The 19,662-nt window shown below is 35.8% G+C and overlaps 1 protein-coding gene across 2 annotated transcripts in view; it reads left to right on the top strand.

Annotated features, from left to right (window-relative positions):
- Positions 1-19,662, top strand: part of hep (hemipterous) — a 186,406-nt gene that overhangs the window by 133,379 nt on the left and 33,365 nt on the right. For both annotated transcript variants that reach the window (XM_090396523.1, XM_090396524.1), the window contains exon 8: positions 16,255-16,397. In XM_090396523.1, the coding sequence (XP_090252649.1) occupies positions 16,255-16,397 (143 nt within the window). The remainder of the gene's footprint in view (positions 1-16,254; positions 16,398-19,662) is intronic.

The raw sequence follows: 19,662 nt of genomic DNA, 5'->3' as shown, positions 1-19,662 counted from the left end.
TAGCATGGTTAAGAAGAATAGAAAGTGCTAGATCAACATGCTGACCTCAAGAGAAATTCACAACAACAACAAGAATTAGGCTGTCCAAATGCTACGTATGGTCAACACTGCTATATGAAGCAGAAACTTGGACAATATCAAAATATTGCGAAAATAGACTAAAAGCTTTTGAGATGTGGATCCTCAGAAGAATTCTTAGAGTCCCATGGACTGCCAAAATAACTAATTTAGAAATTAGAGATGATTATATAAGATAGGAATCTGTTTAAAACCATTAAGAAAAGGAAAACCACCTACCTTAGTCACATACTAAATCACATACTTAGTCGCATGAATCCCTACAAAAAACACTTCTAGAAAGAATGATACAAGAAGAAGAGGAAGACAAAGAACAGATTGGATGAGAAATATTAAGGACTGGACCTTTTTGCCCTATGAAGAATGCAAAAGAGAAGCACAAAACCGTACATGGTGGAAGCTCATGGTAGTCAACCTCCTGGAAGGAGATGACATCTGACAAGACAAATATTATAGGATGCTACCTTTGTGTAGCATCCTCCGACAAAAGTCAGTAATATTGTGAACAAGGAATACAGAAATGTATGGTCTTTATCTTAGAGGGGAACTTTACATAGGCACATGGAATCTACAGATAAGTACTCTTGATATTGTCTCTAAAAAGATGAGAGGTATAAAATTGACCTCACGGGGATTACAGAGACCAGATAGCATGGAAAAGGTCACTTCAAGAGACATGATGGTAAGCTAGTTGTTATTATTTAGAAAGCGAACTCAAAACATCACGGGATAGCTGTGTTACTGAAGACAGTAACACAGCTATCCCGTATTATAACCAAGAACGAGAACCATTCTTGGTTATAATCCTGTTGATGATGACAGAACACTTTGTATTAGACTTAAGGCTCATTCTACCAATGTGTCAATCGTGGTAGTTTATGCGCCTCACACAGATAGGCCTGATGAAGAGAGTGAGGAATTCTATGAAAACTTACTGATTGTTTTGGACTGTCTACCAAGGAGAGATGTACTTTACATCTTAGGGGACTTGAATGCAAAAGTGAAAAAGAGCATGAGAGTTAGGCCCGAGTGTGCCTTGTTTGGTCTGGGTGAACATGACACCTGTGGTGAAAGACTGTTGAAATTTGCCCATGCTAACAGATTAACATATAACATTGATAGGTTAAGGCACCAGATTGAATACAACCTGGCTCTCCAATGGTAGAAGATAAGTATCTTTGATGTGCAGACTTGTCCCAGAGCAATCTGTGATACAGACCACCAACTAGTAAGAGTAAGTAAGACTAGAAATCTTTGTCAATCACACCACACTACACTGGATTCACAGAAGAAACATCAATTCAGTTGGATGATCTTTTGGAGACTAGTGGGGGAAAACTCACCTGAAATGCTCTGGGAAAGAGTCAAGGTTATAATACAGTATACAGCCAAGAAGTATTTTGGCCCAATTAAAAGACCAAGAGATCCATGGATATCAGATTCAACATGGGATCTAATTGAAAGGAGGCAGTTGGAGAAACAAAGAGACACAGGGACTGAAGAATATAAGAAATTACATAGAGAAGTCATCAGGCAGGACAAGGAAAATTTTTTATCAATAAATGTGAAGAGTTAGAGTTCCAGATGAGGAGTCACAATTATAAAGATTGTTTCATTTAGTTCATGACCAAAAGCATAAGTTTAAGCACAAATTGAATATCATCAAAGACAGGAATGGAGCAGTACTAACAGAAGAATTGGAAATCAAAAACAGATGGAAAGAATACTGTGCGGAACTGTACTGCAGAGAGGATAAGAAAAATTTGGTGCCCTCTCACCAGGAAAATTTTGATTTTGAACCTCTTCCACTTAGGCATGAGGTTGAAAGAGCAGTTAAAGAGCTTAATAGCAATAAGGCCCTGGGTATAGATGGAATCTCAGCAGAGTTAATTAATGCTGCAGGAGATGATGGGATATGAGTGTATCATTGATTGATTACAAGGATATGGGACACAGGATCGTGGCCTAGAGACCAGAAGAAGTCGGTTTTCATATCACTACATAAGAAGGGAGATATGAAAGATTGCAAGAAATATAGAGCTATTGGTTTAATATCTCATGCAAGCAAGATTTTATTAAAGATCATTCTAAATAGGATTGAGACAAACTTGGGCAGAGAGGCCTGAGGAACAAGCAGATTTTAGGAAAGGTGAGGTTACAGAGATCATATCCTTTGCCTTAGGCAAATCATAGAAAAGTATAAAGAATTTAGACTCTATGGTGATGTGTTTCATAGACTATTCTAAAATTTTTGAGTGTGCTCTGCATGTGAAAAACTGTGGGAAGTAATGAAAAGAATGGGTTTTCTTCAACATACTATCAGGTTGATAGCTAACTTCTACAGGCAGCAAGAAGCCATGGAAAGAATAGGTGTTGGATTAACTGATTGTCTTCAGGTTGGAAAGGGAGTTAGGCAAGGATGCCTACTTTCTCCTCACTTACTTAGTATCTATGCTGAGGACATCATGCATGGCATTGGATGAGCTCAAGACTGGAAGTAGGATATGTGGCAGATTGATCAGTAATCTGAGATATGCTGATAATACAGTACTCTGTAATGACAAGGAAGAACTCGGACAAATTCTTGACAAAGAGATCAGTAAGAACAGAACTTCAGCTCAGTCCTAGCAAGACAAAGATTATGATTCTCAAAGGACCGAGCTGAAGTTCTCTATTCTACAGACAGAAAAGCTCCTGAAACAGAAGCATACTTTAATGGAGAAAGAATTGAAGTCAGCAAGTTCTGAGTACCTGGGATCCATTATTAATGTTAAGAATTGCTGTTCAGAAGATGTCAGAAGAAGAGGGATGGGAATATTAATCCTTCCAGATTTTCAGTTAGAGACTCATCTAAAATCTGGATGGATTGATCTGTCTTCACAGGAACAAATAGATAGATACAGTGGGCTATCTGTGGTATAGTGGGAGGTGATCTTCCTTGGTTCTCTTGTTAAAAGAGAACATTGTTGTCAAGAGACCAGCCTTATCTCAGGATAATATTACCATGACAGAAGCATAAACATTGCACCTAATATCCTTAAGCAAGGGACCCCACAGGAGGAAACATTCCACAAATTTGGTCTTTCATTGTCATCACAATTTCCCACTACTTACCCTCAAGAGGTGTTCAGGCTATATTGACAGCACAACATAAATAAGTTTACATTATTAATAATCTCCTATCAACAGTTTTCCTCCAAATTAGTCTATTACTTGTCAGCACTCCAATATTATTATATCTAATATTTCATTCCTTTAAAGCACTTCTGACTGAATCAATCCACCTAGCTCTTGGTCTTCCACTGGCTCTTTTTTCTTCCATTTCGGCATCAAATACCTGTTATGGTAACCTTTTCTCTCCCATTCTATTTAAGTGATGACCAATACCACTTCACATTCTTGAATACTAACAATCTCAAATTCCTTTCTAATATCTTCATTTTTAATGATTCTTCCATTAATGCCATTGGTTCACTCCCTAATTTTTTTTCAGAGCCTTCATATCTGGTCTGTAATTTTTGATTAAGTTTTTTTATTTCTAACCCAACTCTCAGATCCATTACTAGTTTGAAACTGGTTTGAACACTGTCTTGTATACTGCTAGTTTGATGTTTTCACTAATTTCTCTCTTATTCTATATAAATTTATTCAGGTATCTACCCACCATACCAGCTTTTCTTATCCTGTTGTCTGTTTCTAAATTTAATTTGATATCTTCATAAAAAATTGTGCCTAAATAACTGAAATATTTTACTTGTTCTATAGGTGCCATTCAGAATACAAAAACTTTTCTCTCTTCTTGCCAGATTTGTTACAGCTGTTATTCAGTTTAGTTAGAGAATCCTGTAGACTTTCACTGTTTAGTAGTACAACATAACCTGCAGAAAGCAAAGAACTAAGTTTGATATCTCTGATTCTAATATCTGGTTTTTTAAAGGCAATTTCCTTGCATAATGTGCTTTATACAGATGATAAATGAGAGTGGAGATAATATGCATCCTTGTCTTAGCCCTTTACATTTTTTTTACATTAAACTTTATCTTCATGTATTTCCTTCAATTTGATCTGCTGACTGACAACTTAAATATAGACTATGTATTGCATTATATAATGTTCCATTTACCCCGTATAATTGTAGTGTTTTGAAAAACTTTTTTCTGGACACCTTATCATATGCCTTTTCCAGATTTACAAAACTTAAGTACAGATCCCTGTCATATTCCCATGATTTCTCAACTATTTGTATTAAAGTGAAAATCTGATCTTGACAACCTCTATTTGGCCTGAACCAAGCTTGTTCTTCTCCAAATTTCTCTTCCACAATCTTTCTCAACCTCTTTTCAAGTATGCTCACATAAATCTTACCCGGAACACTTAGTAGAGAAATTACTCTAATTCTCACATTCAGTTTTATTCCCTTTGTTATAGATGGGCACTATGAGAGCTCTACTCCAATCATTGGGTATTTGATCTTCTGACCAGGCCTTGTGAATTAGTGCAATCACTGTAAAACTTTCATACTTCCATATTTGAGCATATCATCTACATCAGCTGCCTTTCCACATTTCAGATTTTTGATGGCTTTTTCTGACTCAAGTATTGATATGTACTCGTGTTTCCATTCCTCTTACTTTACTGTTCTGTCACTGCTTGTTTCATTATTATTGTTATTATTAAATGACACCTCCAGGTAGTCCAAAGACTCATCGAGGGAAGGCACCTACTCCACTACTGTCTCCACCACCACCAACTACAACAAACCGCAATTACACCAATGTCATCTACTGCACACCATCACCATTAGAATTTCACACGCAATCACAAACATCCATGCCCACTGTAGGATTCGAATCCACAGCCATTTGGTTGGAGAGCAGAAACGATAACCACTCAGCCAACCAGGCCGGCAACCGTATTATCTTTACCATTACTGTGTGAGATAATACGGTTGCCAGGCTGGTTGGCTGAGTGGTTATTGTATCCGCTCTCCAGCCAAAAGGCTGTGGATTCACCCAGTAATGGCAAACTAAGTTTGCCTTTACTGGGTGAGACAATGTACTTTATTTAACTAAATAGGTAATGGTGATAATTTTACTTTGGTTTCACTTCATAATAGCATTTAAAAACATGCTGCAATTAATCTGCAGGTCAATAATGGAAGGTGAATAACGAAGTCACTTTTAATTGTTGGCACACTCATGCCTTATTAAATACTCTTATGTAATAAATTTCAAATGCACAGCTTTTATCAACCAATCACAATTATTTTCGAAAACATCGCTTGATAGTTTAACATGCAACAATCAGTATCTAATTGTTACAGGGTGATTTGAATAATCTAGAAGTGTGGGCAGATGTGACTGTCAATTTAATGTTAGTAAGAGAAGTTATGCACTTTGGCATGATGTGATATCTGGTGGGATTATATTTGGGGTAACTGACAAAGCTAAAGATCTTGGTGGATAGAAAGTTAAAGTTGCAGCGTTTCACGAACATTAATATGTAAGGATATGGAAGTCATTTTGTCTCTTTACAAGTCTTGATATGACTGCACTTATACCACTGTGTGCAGATTTGATATCCTGGGTTCCAAAGGGGTAAAAAAAGTTCTGGAAATGCTTACTTATGCTTCACTTTACGATGATCTGCTCATACGATGCTTTTCGATTATGACCAATGTCCATTTATACAATGCCACATTTGCTCATATGCAGTTTTAGCAATATAACACTGCTGTGAATCAACTGATGTGCTGTAACATTCTCTATATTATACTATACTTTCGTTCTTATACTTTGTGTATATCTACTGTTAATATCTCTTTATTGATCTACCTTAAGTATTCCTTCTCATGCCTAGGATCTCCAGATATTTATTTGTTTAATGACTGCACCCCCCCCCCCCGAAGTTCCCCTATAGGCAAAAGAAAGCTTTCATACCCTAGTAGATCAAGAATTATCTATATCTTATCCTCACCAAGGTTTATTGCAGTCATGGCAAAATACTCGCTACCTATCTTAAATCACTTCTAGCCTTCGGGTTCCCGTTTGCAAGTCCGAATTGTGGTTTTTGGGATCAGTGCATTGCAAAAGATTGGATTTGACAACACTTTAAATAATATCAATAAATAAGTTTAATTACTGGGCTAATAATTGTACAAATTACATGAAAAATACAAGTTTGATTCACAGAGGACTATTTCTTAGCCTTGAATGATCATTTTAAAATTTATTCCTAATATGTTCTCTTGCACTCACTTAATTAAATCTTTAATAAACCTATTTTTATATCACAACTATTAGGAAATTTCACATATATCATAGATTTCCTAGGTGCACATACCAATTGTAATTTAGCTTCATTCAGGCATCATACGCACATATAGATATATCTCTCAGAACCTTATTTTTTCCTTAAACACTTAGTAAAAACTCTGGTAATTACATTGGTACAATATATGTCATCAAGTTCTAAACATTCCTACAATATGATAGCAAGTAAATACTTCAACAACAAAAATTATCACAAGCACACATTTAGTTCATCATCATCATATCCATATCCTGACACATTTAGTTACCAAAAGAAATTCAATAGCCCAACTTCTTCTGTGGGAAATTAACTGCGCTCACGTTTCATTCGTCAGTAATTACACACATTTACGAGTAATGCTTACACAATAAAAACCTCCTTAAGTTAGGTAACTTAACAGTTTGATAGGGAATTTTCACTTAATTCACAGACATTTAATGAAAAGATGGACTCACATCGGTCTCCTCCTATCTTGCATGTCTTCCTGCCTTATTCCTTTTTCCGGTGCTTGAGGGGTCTCTCCTCCATTCTGTGTTTTGGAATCTTTCTCTTGGAGTCACAGGGCACCGATGAGTAGTCTCGACAGCTAGCATGATATAGGGTAGGCTTTCCAGCATCTTGAACTGCTCGGCGAAGAATTGCGTTGGTCAGGGCTTGCACTTACTCAACAGAGCAGCAGAGCTTCGAAACCAATATGGCAAGATTTCTCCTTGACTTATCGCCTCCGGATATCATCGGCTGCAACTTGAGTAGCTCATGGTGGACAGATCTCCGTCTTCCCCTCCGGAACTAACGGCACCTCTCGATCTCTCGTGGATGGATCACCCCAGTTAAGAAAAAAGGAAGCCATTTTCATCTTGGATCCAAACCTTTTAATCACCAGTGCCCCTGCACTTTAGATTAAGTTTTTGGGATCCCTAATGTCCCAGTGCGAGTCTTGCGCATAGTTATGAGAACCCTGGATAATAACACGTGGCTTAATGGTTCTCGAATTTTTGCTGACAAAATTTTACTTTCCCTCCTTAATCCTGCCTACGGGACTTTCCTTTTGACTCACGGTGCGTCCTTTCAATACTGACCTTGAAGGTCACCTGCGACGGGATTTGTAAACAGTTTTCAAAAGGCATGCCGAAGTTTTGGCATTTCTCTTGGTTTCATTACCTCTACATCTCTTCTTGAACAATAAACGAGTTAATTCCCTTTGGGCTTATTTTGTTCTTTACACAGATAACTTTACATAGAAAAATAGATACATTTGTACAAGGAAATTTGGGTGTATTTCAAATGATCTAAAACATCGACCTGTAAAAGGTCGATGTTTTAGATCATTTATATTTTGGGAACATCAAAATTTTACAGTGCAGTATTCATAAACTTAGTTTATTTACAATGTTGCTGCTTGCTATATCTCTCAGTGTTTTGATGTCCACATGAAGGAATTATGTGGACAGTTTGGCAGAAGAAGCACATAAGGCTGCAAAGAAAATATGCTCTGAAGAAAAGATGCAAGTAAATGCTATAAGAGATAAAGATGGTTTGCTGAAGAGGATAAGATTGTTTGAAAATGGAAACAACATGTTGATGAAATTCTAAATGTAGACAGCAATATAACTGACAGGATTAGAAGTTCAATAATGGAAGGACCACCTGTAAGCATAAATTTAAATATAACATCAGAACCTATATCAAAAAATGAAATAACGAATGTAATAGTAAAAATTAAAAAGTGGAAAGGCTTCAAGCAATGATAATATAGCAATAGAAATGCTTAAGACAGCTAAAGAAACTGCAGTTGATCTTTAGCAATGTGCTAGAGACTGTAAAGTTACCTAAACAGTGAAAAGAAGCAATGATAATTGTCATTCCTAAGAAAGATCTCACTAGATGTGAGAATTAGAGGTTACTTTAAGGACCATCACTGAACGAAGCATAGAATTTAGAAGCTTATTATAGCTAAATTTTTTAGATTTTCCTAAAGCATTTGACAATGCTGACAGAGAAACGCTGTCAAATGCTTTAGTAAAATCTATGGTTCTCAAATACTTCCCTTATACAAGAAATGTATAAGGGAAGTAAAAGTTTTGTTATTGCACAGCAAACAACATCCAAATGGTTTGAGATAAGATTTGGTGTGAGGCAGGATTGTGTAATCTCTGGGTTATCGTTTAATATAGTCATTGAATGGATTATGAAAAAAGTACAAGAAGAGGAATTACATGGAATTCTATGTCACAAGTAGAAAATCTAGATTATGCTGATGACATAGTTTTGATATCATCAAAATATAATGATCTACAAACAAAATTGGAAGATTTGTATAAAACAGCTGAAATGGTGGTTAGTCTTAAAATAAATATGACTAAAACAAAAGTGCTTAAACTAAACAGCAAATGCTACAAAATGATTAAAATCAATCAGTATGCTTTAGAAAAAGTTAAGAATTTTATATACTTGGTGGAATCTGATAGGGATATAATACAAAGACTGACAAAAGCTAAATACTGCTTTCAGAAAATTAAATAATATATGCAAATCTTCAATAGCAATGTTAAGACTTATTATTATATGGATCAGAGACATGGAAGCCGACAAAAAACAGGAAACGAAATTAAATAGTTTTCAAACTAAATGTCTGTGTAAAATATTCATCATCATCATCTTCCTGACATGTACCCTCAAGGGATGTACAGGATATGATAGTACTATATGAAAAATTTACATCATTACTAACTTCCTATCTACAATTTTCCTCCAGATCAGTCTGATACTTGTCAAGACTCCAATATTATCAAATCTTATATTTCTGTCGTCTAAGGCACTTTGTACCGTATCAATCCACCTATATCTTGGTCTTCCTCTGGGTCGTTTTCCTGCCAACCTTGCAGAGAACACTTGTTTTGCCAATCTTTCCTCACCCATTTTGTTTAAATGACCATACTACCTGAGATTAGCTCTGGTAACGGATTCCTGGATGCTGACAATGTCAAGTTCTATCCTAATATCCTTGTTTTTACTGATACTGCCATTGCTGCCATCTCTTCACGCCTCTAATCTTTCTCAGGACTCTCATATCTGCGGTCTCTAGTCTTTGGTCAAGTGTTTTACTTCTGACCCAGCTCTCAGATCCATAAGTTAAAACTGGTTTGAACACTGTCTTGTATACAGCTAATTCAATGTTCCGACTAATTTCTCTCTTATTCCACATGAATTTAATCAATTGACTTCCTACCATACCAGCTTTGTTGATTCTGTTGTCTATTTCCATATTTAATTTGCCATCTTCACTAAAAATCGTGCCTAAGTAGATGAATGTTTTACTTGTTCCACAGGTTTTCCGTTCACAATGCAGTTGATATTTTCAACGATTCTGCCTATTTTCATTCTCTTTGTCTTTTTATTGCTGACCTTCATACCATATCTATTACAACAGTTATTCAATTTAGTCAGGGAATCCTGCAGACTCGTAGCAGATTTATTGATAAATATAACATCGTCCACATAAAGCAAAGAGCTGACACCAGATTTAACATTAAACCATCTTCCTGTACTTCCTTCAATTCTAGCTTCTGACTTACAATTCAAATAAAGACTAAGTATTGCTTTAATAGCTTCTCTCTTGGCACCTTGTCATATGCCTTTTCCAGATCACTAAACTCAAATAGAAATCTTTGTTATATTCCCATGATTTCTCCTCTATTTGGCCTGAATCCAGCTTGTTCGTCACCAAGCTTTTCTTCTACAATTCTTCTCAATCGTTTCTCAAGTATACTTGCATATATCTTACCAGGTGCACTCAGTAGGGAAATACCTCTGTAATTCTCACATTCAGTTTTATTTCCCTTTTTATATACGGATACTATGAGCGCTTTACTTCAATCATCGGGAATTCATCCCTCTATCCAGGGCCTTCTGAACTATGCATTGCAGCCACTGTAAGACTCTTATACCACCATACTTCAGCATTTCTGGTCGAATATCATCTACTCCTGCTGCCTTTCCACATTTTAAGCCTTTGACTTTTTTCTACTTCAAGTATGGATATGTATTCCTCACTGTATGCCTGTTGAGTGCTTTTTACCACTGTGCTCTCACTGCTTGTTTCATTTAGCAATTTCTCGAAGTAATTACTCCATACTTCAAAGATATCTTTTTCTCCCATTTTCATGTCACCTTTATCATCTCTAACTCCTTTTACAGTACTCTTTCTTCCATTTCTCAGCTTCTTCGACAACCTCCAAAATATTTTGCCACCTTCTTGATATTTATTTTCTATATTCTTGCCAAAGTCCTCCCATGACTTTCGTTTAGCTAGTTTTACCCAGTATTTAGCTTTCTTACCTTTGTCTCTGTATTCTCTAAGAGCACAAGCTAACTTATTTGCCAGGAACTTTTGATATGCTTTCTTCCTCTGTAACTTCCTGTGTCCACCATGGAGTTCTGATTTTCAGACAACCTCACCACATGATTCAGTGGCAAGCCTTGAAGTAAACCTTGATTGATTCAGCCACAGAGGCATGTGGTGAGGTTGTCTGAAAAATCAGAACTCCATGGTGGACACAGGAAGTTACAGAGGAAGAAAGCATATCAAAAGTTCCTGGCAAATAAGTTAGCTTGTGCTCTTAGAGAATACAGAGACAAAGGTAAGAAAGCTAAATACTGTGTAAAACTAGCTAAATGAAAGTCATGGGAGGACTTTGACAAGAACATAGAAAATAAATATCAAGAAGGTGGCAAAATATTTTGGAGGTTGTCGAAATACACAAAGATTATTGGTTGTCAATAATCTTTGTGTATTTTAGTCTACAGTTCACATCTGAGAGCTGTTCAACTTTTATTCGCTTTAAAACTTTCTTACATGTTATTCTTTTCAATATTAAATTCAATTTTTCCTGCTCAAGACCAAATAGTGATCACTTCCAATTTCAAATCCTCTGTACACTCTGGTGTCCTGCACAACGGAGAAAACATCACTATCAACAATAACATAGTCAATGAAACTTTTCTTATTTCTTGCCTCTTCTCTCCATGTGAATTTGTGCACATTTTTATGTTGGAACATGGTGTTAGTAATAACCAGTCCATATCCTGAGCAGAAATCCAACAGATATTTGCCATTTGGAGAAAAGAGCTTTGCTCTTTTCTCCAAATTTTCCCAATATATTTTTGTATGTCTCACAATCATTTCCTACTCTGCTATTTAGATCCCCAACAAGGACCAACTTTTCCTTTATTGTTGTGTCGGATGCTTTCTCTAAATCCTCAAAAAATTCCTCTACTTCTACCTTAGTAGAACCTTCTGTGGAACCATAGGCACAAATAAGTCTCATTGTCCAATTTCCCATTCTGATATTTGCCCACATCACTCTACTTGAGGCTGCCTGCCATTCGAGAAGATTAGCCTCATATTTAGTGTTGAATACTATGGCTTCTCCTTCTTTTCCTTGATTGTCATTGCCTGAATATAACATGTTGTATTTATTGCTCAGAAAAATCTCACCAGTTTTTGTCTTTTTTGTTTCCGTCACGCCTGTTATGTCGATCTGGTACTTAGCTAATTCCTCAGCTAGCTCTATTTCTTTGCCATTCAGGCTTCTTATGTTGATAGTACTAATCTTTAACTCTGGTGATGTTGAGTTGGGGTGTGCTTTCAGATTTATTCCAGTAGCTGACTTTTCGCTGTTCACCCTGGTTCCCTGGCAAAAACAACAGGGGCCTTGTTTAACCGGACAATGCCCCAGCTGGCATGAAATTGTGTCATGTTATACCATCATTTTCTATATTGGTTTAAGCCAATAAGAATACAATTTGGTCAGCTAAATCCCAAATTGCCAGCCCATCTTCATTCGTTCAGTATCCAGGTAGGTGAATATCCAATCCTCACCACGAGAAGGTGAGGATTGGATATTAGGTCAGAAGCTCTGGTCGGTTTTCCACATTCCTTTAAAGGCTATGTGGAGGTCTCCTCTCAGTTATACAGCTTTGACCCTTAAGCAGCCCGTGTAAAATATTAAAATATATTTATGCAGACATTACACTGAGGAAGTTTAGAATTTTGTATACTTGAGAGAAAATGTAGATATTGAAGGTGGATCTGACAGGGATATATGCCAAGACTGACAAAAGCTAAATACTGCTTTCAGAAATTAAATAATATGCAAATCTTCAATAGCAATGTTAAGACCGTATTATTATATAGATCAGAGATGTTAAAGTTGACCAAAAAACAGAAAGCTAAATTAAAAATTAAATAGTTTTCAAACTAAATGTCTGCAAAAAATATTAAAAATATTTTAGCCCCAACAAGTAATGACTTATATAAGCTGACTGCAAAAAAAAAAAAAAAAAAAAAAAAAAAGCATCACCGATGAAATAAAAAAAAAAAACAGAGATGGAAATAGATTGGATACATATTCTTGGACAGCAGAGAAATTCCTAAAGTGACTTTGACATGGATCCCAGATGGAATATGGAAAGAATGACAGAAAAGGAAAGAAGACGGCTAGTTGGAAGAACTGGAGAGAAGCCAAACTGGTGACTCAGAATACAGGTATCTGGAAGAAGTGGATCTTAGCCCTATGTGGTATGAGGAAAGAAGAGGATAAGTAAGTAGTAATGGCAGATTTTAAAGTAAGATTGATGTTTCTTCCAGTGAAAAGAATACATGTAATTTTTACATGTAATTAAATTTTTTTTACATTAGATACTAACATTAAAAAAATTTAATTTAGTGACAATGGTGTGTTGAACATAGATAGATGTCACAGGCTAGGTTTACCTCACACTACTATTGTTACAGTTGTTAAAAGCGAAGATAAAGTTGAAAAGTGAAGTGAAAAGTGCTTACAGTTATTGCTGAAATGGAAAAAAAAATTATTCATCTTGTAGATTGATGATCAAACTGTTTGGTGTGTGTATCCTTAAGCCAAGCTATTCATAATACCTTTTTCATTTTTGTGTATTATTTACTTATTTGTGTTTTATTTACTCATTTATGCACATATATAACTGCTTAAAAACTTTATTAAACCATTACATGATTTACAAGTAAGAAAAAAAAAAAGCAGTGATTCACTATTCAACAAAATTTGCTATATGATGGTCTGGAACCTAATGCGTCTTATGACTGGCATGGACTGCAGACAGAAGAAAGAGGGTGATATGATAGAGATATATAAATTTTTGAGAGGGTATTATAAGATATCAGTTGATAAAATGTTTCGTTATAAGGAAGATAGGGAGAGAGGACAAGGAGTATCTGTGGAAGTTAAGCTTGTGTGCAGTTAAGAAAGTGTAAGAGAGGTAGATTTTTCTCTCATAGAGGCATGAGTGAGTGGAGCCATTTGCCTCTTAAAGCAGTGAGTGCATCTAGTGTGAATGAATTTAAAAAAAGGTATAGCAGCTGGTGTGGGTGACGTATGGCCTCCCTCAATGAGTCCTTGAATCCCTGGAGGCCTAATAATAAATTCTCTATAACAAACTGCTAAAATGTCCAGAGCCAAAGCCTCATAGTAATTGTTTTGAAGGGAATGCACTATAGTGAATTTCAAAAGAACTATAACAAACCTTCTGCTATAATAATTTATTGTTCCTTTGGTTCCTACAAATTTTCTTTAAGTGAGAATGATTGTACATACAATTCTAAATAAATCGGAACTATTTGGCTCAGTTCTAAGTCTATGTTCACTTCGTTATCAGAAAATCACATTCCAGTTTGTTTTAGACATAATAAATCTTTATTATATCTGCTGTAATTATTCAGCAATAATTCATTTAAAAAAATGTTTTTGAAATACTGATTTGTCATCTTATTAATTTTCTGCAAGTAAGGTTTCTAAACATCAGTAATTTTTTTCCTCTAATACTGTGACTGATCATGAAGAAAATATATTCTTGTTGAGAGGCTTATACGCTGGTTAAACATAATAACTAATATTTAAGGAATTGACCTTAAGAAGTGACCTTCTTAAGGTCACTTCTTGGCCTGTGGAGATTACCAACAGACTAAAACCCTATAACTCTAGACCCCCCCCGCATATATGGGCTCCCAAAAATACACAAAGAAAATGTGCCATTACGTCCCATAGTGGATGGCATTGATTCCCCCACTTACAAACTAGCCAAGCATTTAGCCAAAGCGCTCTCACACTATACTGGCAATACACCATCACACATAAAAAACTCAGCCCACTTCAAAGCCAGTATAGAAAACCTTACACTCCAACATAATGACATAATGGTCAGTTTTGATGTCTCCTCCCTATTCACTAATGTCCCCCTCAAAGAAACCTTAGAGCTAATCCAAGCTAAATTCCCTCCCGATATCTCAGCCCTATTTCAGTTTACAATGAACTCAGGCTATTTCGTTTGGCAGGAAAAATTCTACAAACAGATAGAGGGGACAGCCATGGGTTCACCACTTTCCCCACCCTTGGCCAACTTCTTCATGGAGATGTTTGAAGAGAAAGCCTTAAACTCAGCCCCACAAAAACCTACCATATGGCTTCGCTACGTTGATGATGTTTTCGCTATTTGTCCACATGGCCCGGATTCACTCCTCTCCTTCCTAACACACTTGAACAACCAACACCCTAGAATCAAATTCACCCTGGAAAAAGAGGAAAACAATAACCTCCCCTTCCTAGACACACTGGTCACCCGCCAACCTGATGGAACCTTGGTTTTCTCAGTTTATAGAAAACCCACCCATACAGGCAGACACATTCACCAACAATCCCACCCCCACCCCCCCTCACAACAATATGGAGTTATTAAAACATTATTCAACAGGGCAAAAATAATCTGTTCTAATGATCAAGCCCTAACCACTGAACTAAATCACATCCGTGACACTTTCTCAGCCAACGGCTACCCCCTCCAAAAAATACTTAACCCAGTTATCCACAACCCACCACCCCCTCCCCTTCACAAAAAAGATTACTCTAAATCTATCACGATTCCCTACATCAGAGGCACCTCGGAAAAAATCAATAAAATCCTAAAAAAACATGACTTGACCACTTGTTACAGACCACATAGAAAACTGGCATCCCTTATCCGCTCCACCAAAGACCAACCACTTCCCCTAGACCTACCTGGTGTATACCAGGTCCCTTGCAGCTGTAAACTGTCCTACTTTGGCCAAACAGGCAGGACAGCAAATATCAGAATCTCAGAACACAAGGATTACATCCGATTTTACCAGTACAGCCACTCTGGGCTTGCAGACCACGCTCTGGATACTCGCCACAGAATAAGATGGAAGAAAGCCACAGTAATACACCGCAGCAAGTATGAAAGACTATTCATGGAATCAGCCTCGGCCCTTAGGAACATGCCAAACCTCAACAAATTTGGATGCATGAAACTGCCCCAAATTTGGGAAACTTTTATCAGAAGAACTTCAGCCCAAAGGCCAAGAACTACCAATATAGCCCGCCAGGGGGCACCATCAGGACTTTAGGAAACGCTAGCTTCCTAGCTTCAGTCTCATTTGCTGTTATTAGTACTTGTGTGCACGTGTCTTTTAGTAAGTTCCCAAGAAGATGGCAACGTGACGTTCGCCGAAATATCGGAAAGTATATATTAAAGTTTATTTAATCTATATTTCTAGTATATGCTGTTAATTCCTTAAATATTAGTTATCATGAAGAAAATATAATTGATTACTCTCAAACTAGATAATAACATTATCTAGTTTGAGAGTTATTTTATTTTATTTGTGTTTATTGTTTTTTCACTTATTTAATTTTAAGCTGCTTCTGTGTATTTTGCAATTCAAAATTATATATGTTCACTATTCATTAGAAAATATATTTACAGATAAAAATGATTTTATTTAATAATATGAAATCACATCATATTTAGGTGGAATTGGCAACAGGTATATTTCCTTATCAAGATTGCAAAACTGATTTTGAGGTGCTTAGTAAAGTGCTACAAGAAGATCCTCCTCAGTTGCCTCCTGATAGGGGATTTTCACTAGATTTTTGTAGTTTTGTTAAAGATTGGTAAGTTTAGTATAATAGTGTTTCATTATCATTATGTAACCATCAATGAAATAGTTTTTAAGAATTTTTTAATAATATTTTATTAATATTAATCTTCTGGCATGCGGCAACAATTTAATTGGTAATCCACCGACTGTTCTGTACTTTGTATTCCATTCCTTTAACTGTTTGTTTTACACTGATGATGTACAGCAATCCCTCGATTAATGCAACCCCAATTAATGCGTCATTTTTTTCAATACCCAAATACGATTAGTGCGCATCTAAAATTCGATTAGTGCACCTATATACATCTTAAAAATAAATGTTACAGATTTGAAAAATTTTCGATCTATACTTTTTTTTATGGCTAACTATTTTAAAAAATCACTCACCAGGATGAAATTTAGTTACTGATTTGAAACATTTTACAAAGTTATTTTTTTAATGGCATACTACACTATTTCCATGTACACTATGTTCCAAATTTAACTCCAACATTTATGTTTACTGCTTTACATAGCAATTGTTTTCCTTTCTTTTTTATTTTAAATTATTTTCCTAACCTTTAATCATGAGTAAAAGAATTAGAGAGCAAAACACAGAAGTGTGAAAATGATTCGAAAATAATCTGATTGGAAGAAAAACTTGAAATAATAAAGAAAAATGAACAATGCGAGTCCAGAGCAAAGATAGGACAAGAACACAAAAATGGGTGAATCAACTGCTGAATACAAAGAGAAAGGTAAGGCTGCTTCACATTATCATTCATGCACTCGAAATCAAAGTATTATAAAGATTGAATTAGAGAGACTTCTTTTTACATGGATCGAAGATTGTAACCAAAAACGGATCCCGCTAAACACTGGCCTTATTAAATCAAAAGCATTAAACCTCTTTGCAATCTTGAAAGAAAGAGCTATCAATGATGGAAAAGAAAAAGAATTTCGCACTAGTGTTGGGTGATTTGAGCATTTCAAAAAGAGAAATAGCTTACATAATCTAATCACAGGCGAAGCTGCAAGTGCAGATAAGGAGATATCCAGAGATTTTGAAGAAAATTGTGTGTAAGAAGGGGACTATTGTGATCAACAAATATTTAATGTCAATGAAACCAGCCTTTTTTTGAAAGCAAATGCCTTCCAAGACTTTTCTTTTCTAGCCAAATCAGAGAAATCTCTGCCTAGTTATAAAGTCGCAAAGTCAAATGAAATTACTGCTAGCAATATGCGAGCCATTAAGAAGCACATTCTTTCACATTGTGCAAATGATTTTAAAGGTTTTTCAAACGAATCTAAGTTAATTAAATCTCATTCTGAGAAGTTGAGTGATTCCGACCTGCTAAATTTAGATGGACAGCGGGAAGATCCTGAAGAATATGAAGAAAATTTAATCACTGACAAGCCCAAAGAGGTTTCACAGAAACAATTTGAAAATAATTTTCGTACAATCGAAGGTTTTAAGCAGCAATGCTTATAGACCAACCCTGGTGAAGAGAGAACCAGTAAAATTTGCAGAAAATGCAATAGGGACATACCATCAGTTGTATGAAAAAAGAAAACAGAATGCTTGCCAAACTATGTTAGCTCGATTCTCTGTTAAGAAGCATCATAATAAATTTATATTCTGAATATGTTTTATTGTCTTTCAGCTACATGTTTCCTTTAACTAGACCTTAAGACATACCCTAATTCTTTTATAAAAAAACTTAAGGGTCAAAAAAGAAATCTGAGGAACGAATTATACATTTTCCCATAGGTTACTGTATTCAATTAGTGCATTTTCGATTAATGCACCTGTTTTAAAGAACACATTAGGTGCATTAATCGAGGGATTGCTGTACTGTTACTTTCAGTATGAAATATTTGTACCTTTAATTCATTAAAGTTATTACTGTTGGTTTAATACATGTTAAGTTATTAATATTATGTTATTAATTATCATTATGTAACTGTTTATTCAGTGAGAGATAAATTATTAAAGTGACATTACACAGATACCCTTGGCTGAATTATTTAATCCTATCTCGCTTTTGGAATTGAATTCAGAATCTGCCTATACTGAGAATTTTATAGGCCTTTTTCAAACAATACTATATAAGTCGGTTTTAGATGGAAGATAGTTCAACTTAGAATTTATGAAGAATCTCACTTCACTTAATTATCAGGTCATCCCAAAAGTAATGTCGTTTATAGTATTAAATTTTGAAAGGATATAAAAGATAAATCAGCTGCTAATTTAATCAAGTATATATTCTCCATTTGAATCAGTTGTGCTCTTCCAACATTGTGAAAGCTTCATAATGCAATTTCTATAGAATTCAGGAGGTTTGGAGGCAAAGAAGTCGCATAGGCTCAATTTTAGTGCCTCTAATGTATTGTATTTTTTTCATTACTGAAATGTTGCAAACTTAGAAATTAGTGGTAATCTGAAGGTGCAAGATCAGGAGAATACAGAGGATGTGGAAGCTTTTCCCAGCTAGGTTTTTCAGTCATGGTACAGGTGATTCTTGCACTAAAAATAAATAAATTCTGTGTGATGATACAGCGTTCCCCCTTTTTACGGGCATTCACGGTACCATCTAGTCCCCCCCAAATTTTATCCGGGCTCTGGAACAGGCATAGGCTGACGAATCAGACCTATGGCTGGATCAGTACACCCCTTGAAGGTACATGGCAGGAATTTGATGATGATGAATATCAGTAGCATTCTTGATTGCTTTGCCCATCTTTGTGTCATCAGCAAAGAATTGCACATCTGATGTTAGACCCTGCCTGATGTCATTAATGTACAGATTGAACAATAATTGGCCCAAGGACCGAACCTTGAGGTAAACCATGGTCGCCTTAAATCTGGCACATTTACACCCACTGTATACTGCTTTTTGATATCTGTTTGTCAACCATCCCTTGATCCAAGTCAAGAGCTTATATTCCAATTCCATATTCTCCATTTTATGCCTTTCGAATGGTATCCTATCAAATGCCTTAGAAAAATCCAACATTATCATAGTGTATCCATTCCCTTTATCCAACTCGGCTGTAACATTGTTATAAAATATAAGCAAATTGCTAAAGCATGATCTTCCTTTAATAAACCCATCCTTGCAGAGTATAGCTTATTTGTCTACCAATTTTTGTATGCAAGTTCTTACCCACTTTTCTAAAATCTTTACTATCACACCAGAGATACTGATGGGTCAGTAGTTAGACACATCAGTTTTTGCACCACCCTTATACAACAGAACTATCATACATTCCTGAGCTGAGAGTCAAGTTATACAAAC

This window comes from Typopeltis vanoorti, chromosome 8 (assembly GCF_054136105.1).
Source record: "Typopeltis vanoorti isolate ZY-2024b chromosome 8, IOZ_Tvanoo_1.0, whole genome shotgun sequence".
Taxonomy (NCBI): domain Eukaryota; kingdom Metazoa; phylum Arthropoda; class Arachnida; order Uropygi; family Thelyphonidae; genus Typopeltis; species Typopeltis vanoorti.
This window is presented reverse-complemented; position numbering and strand designations above follow the sequence as displayed.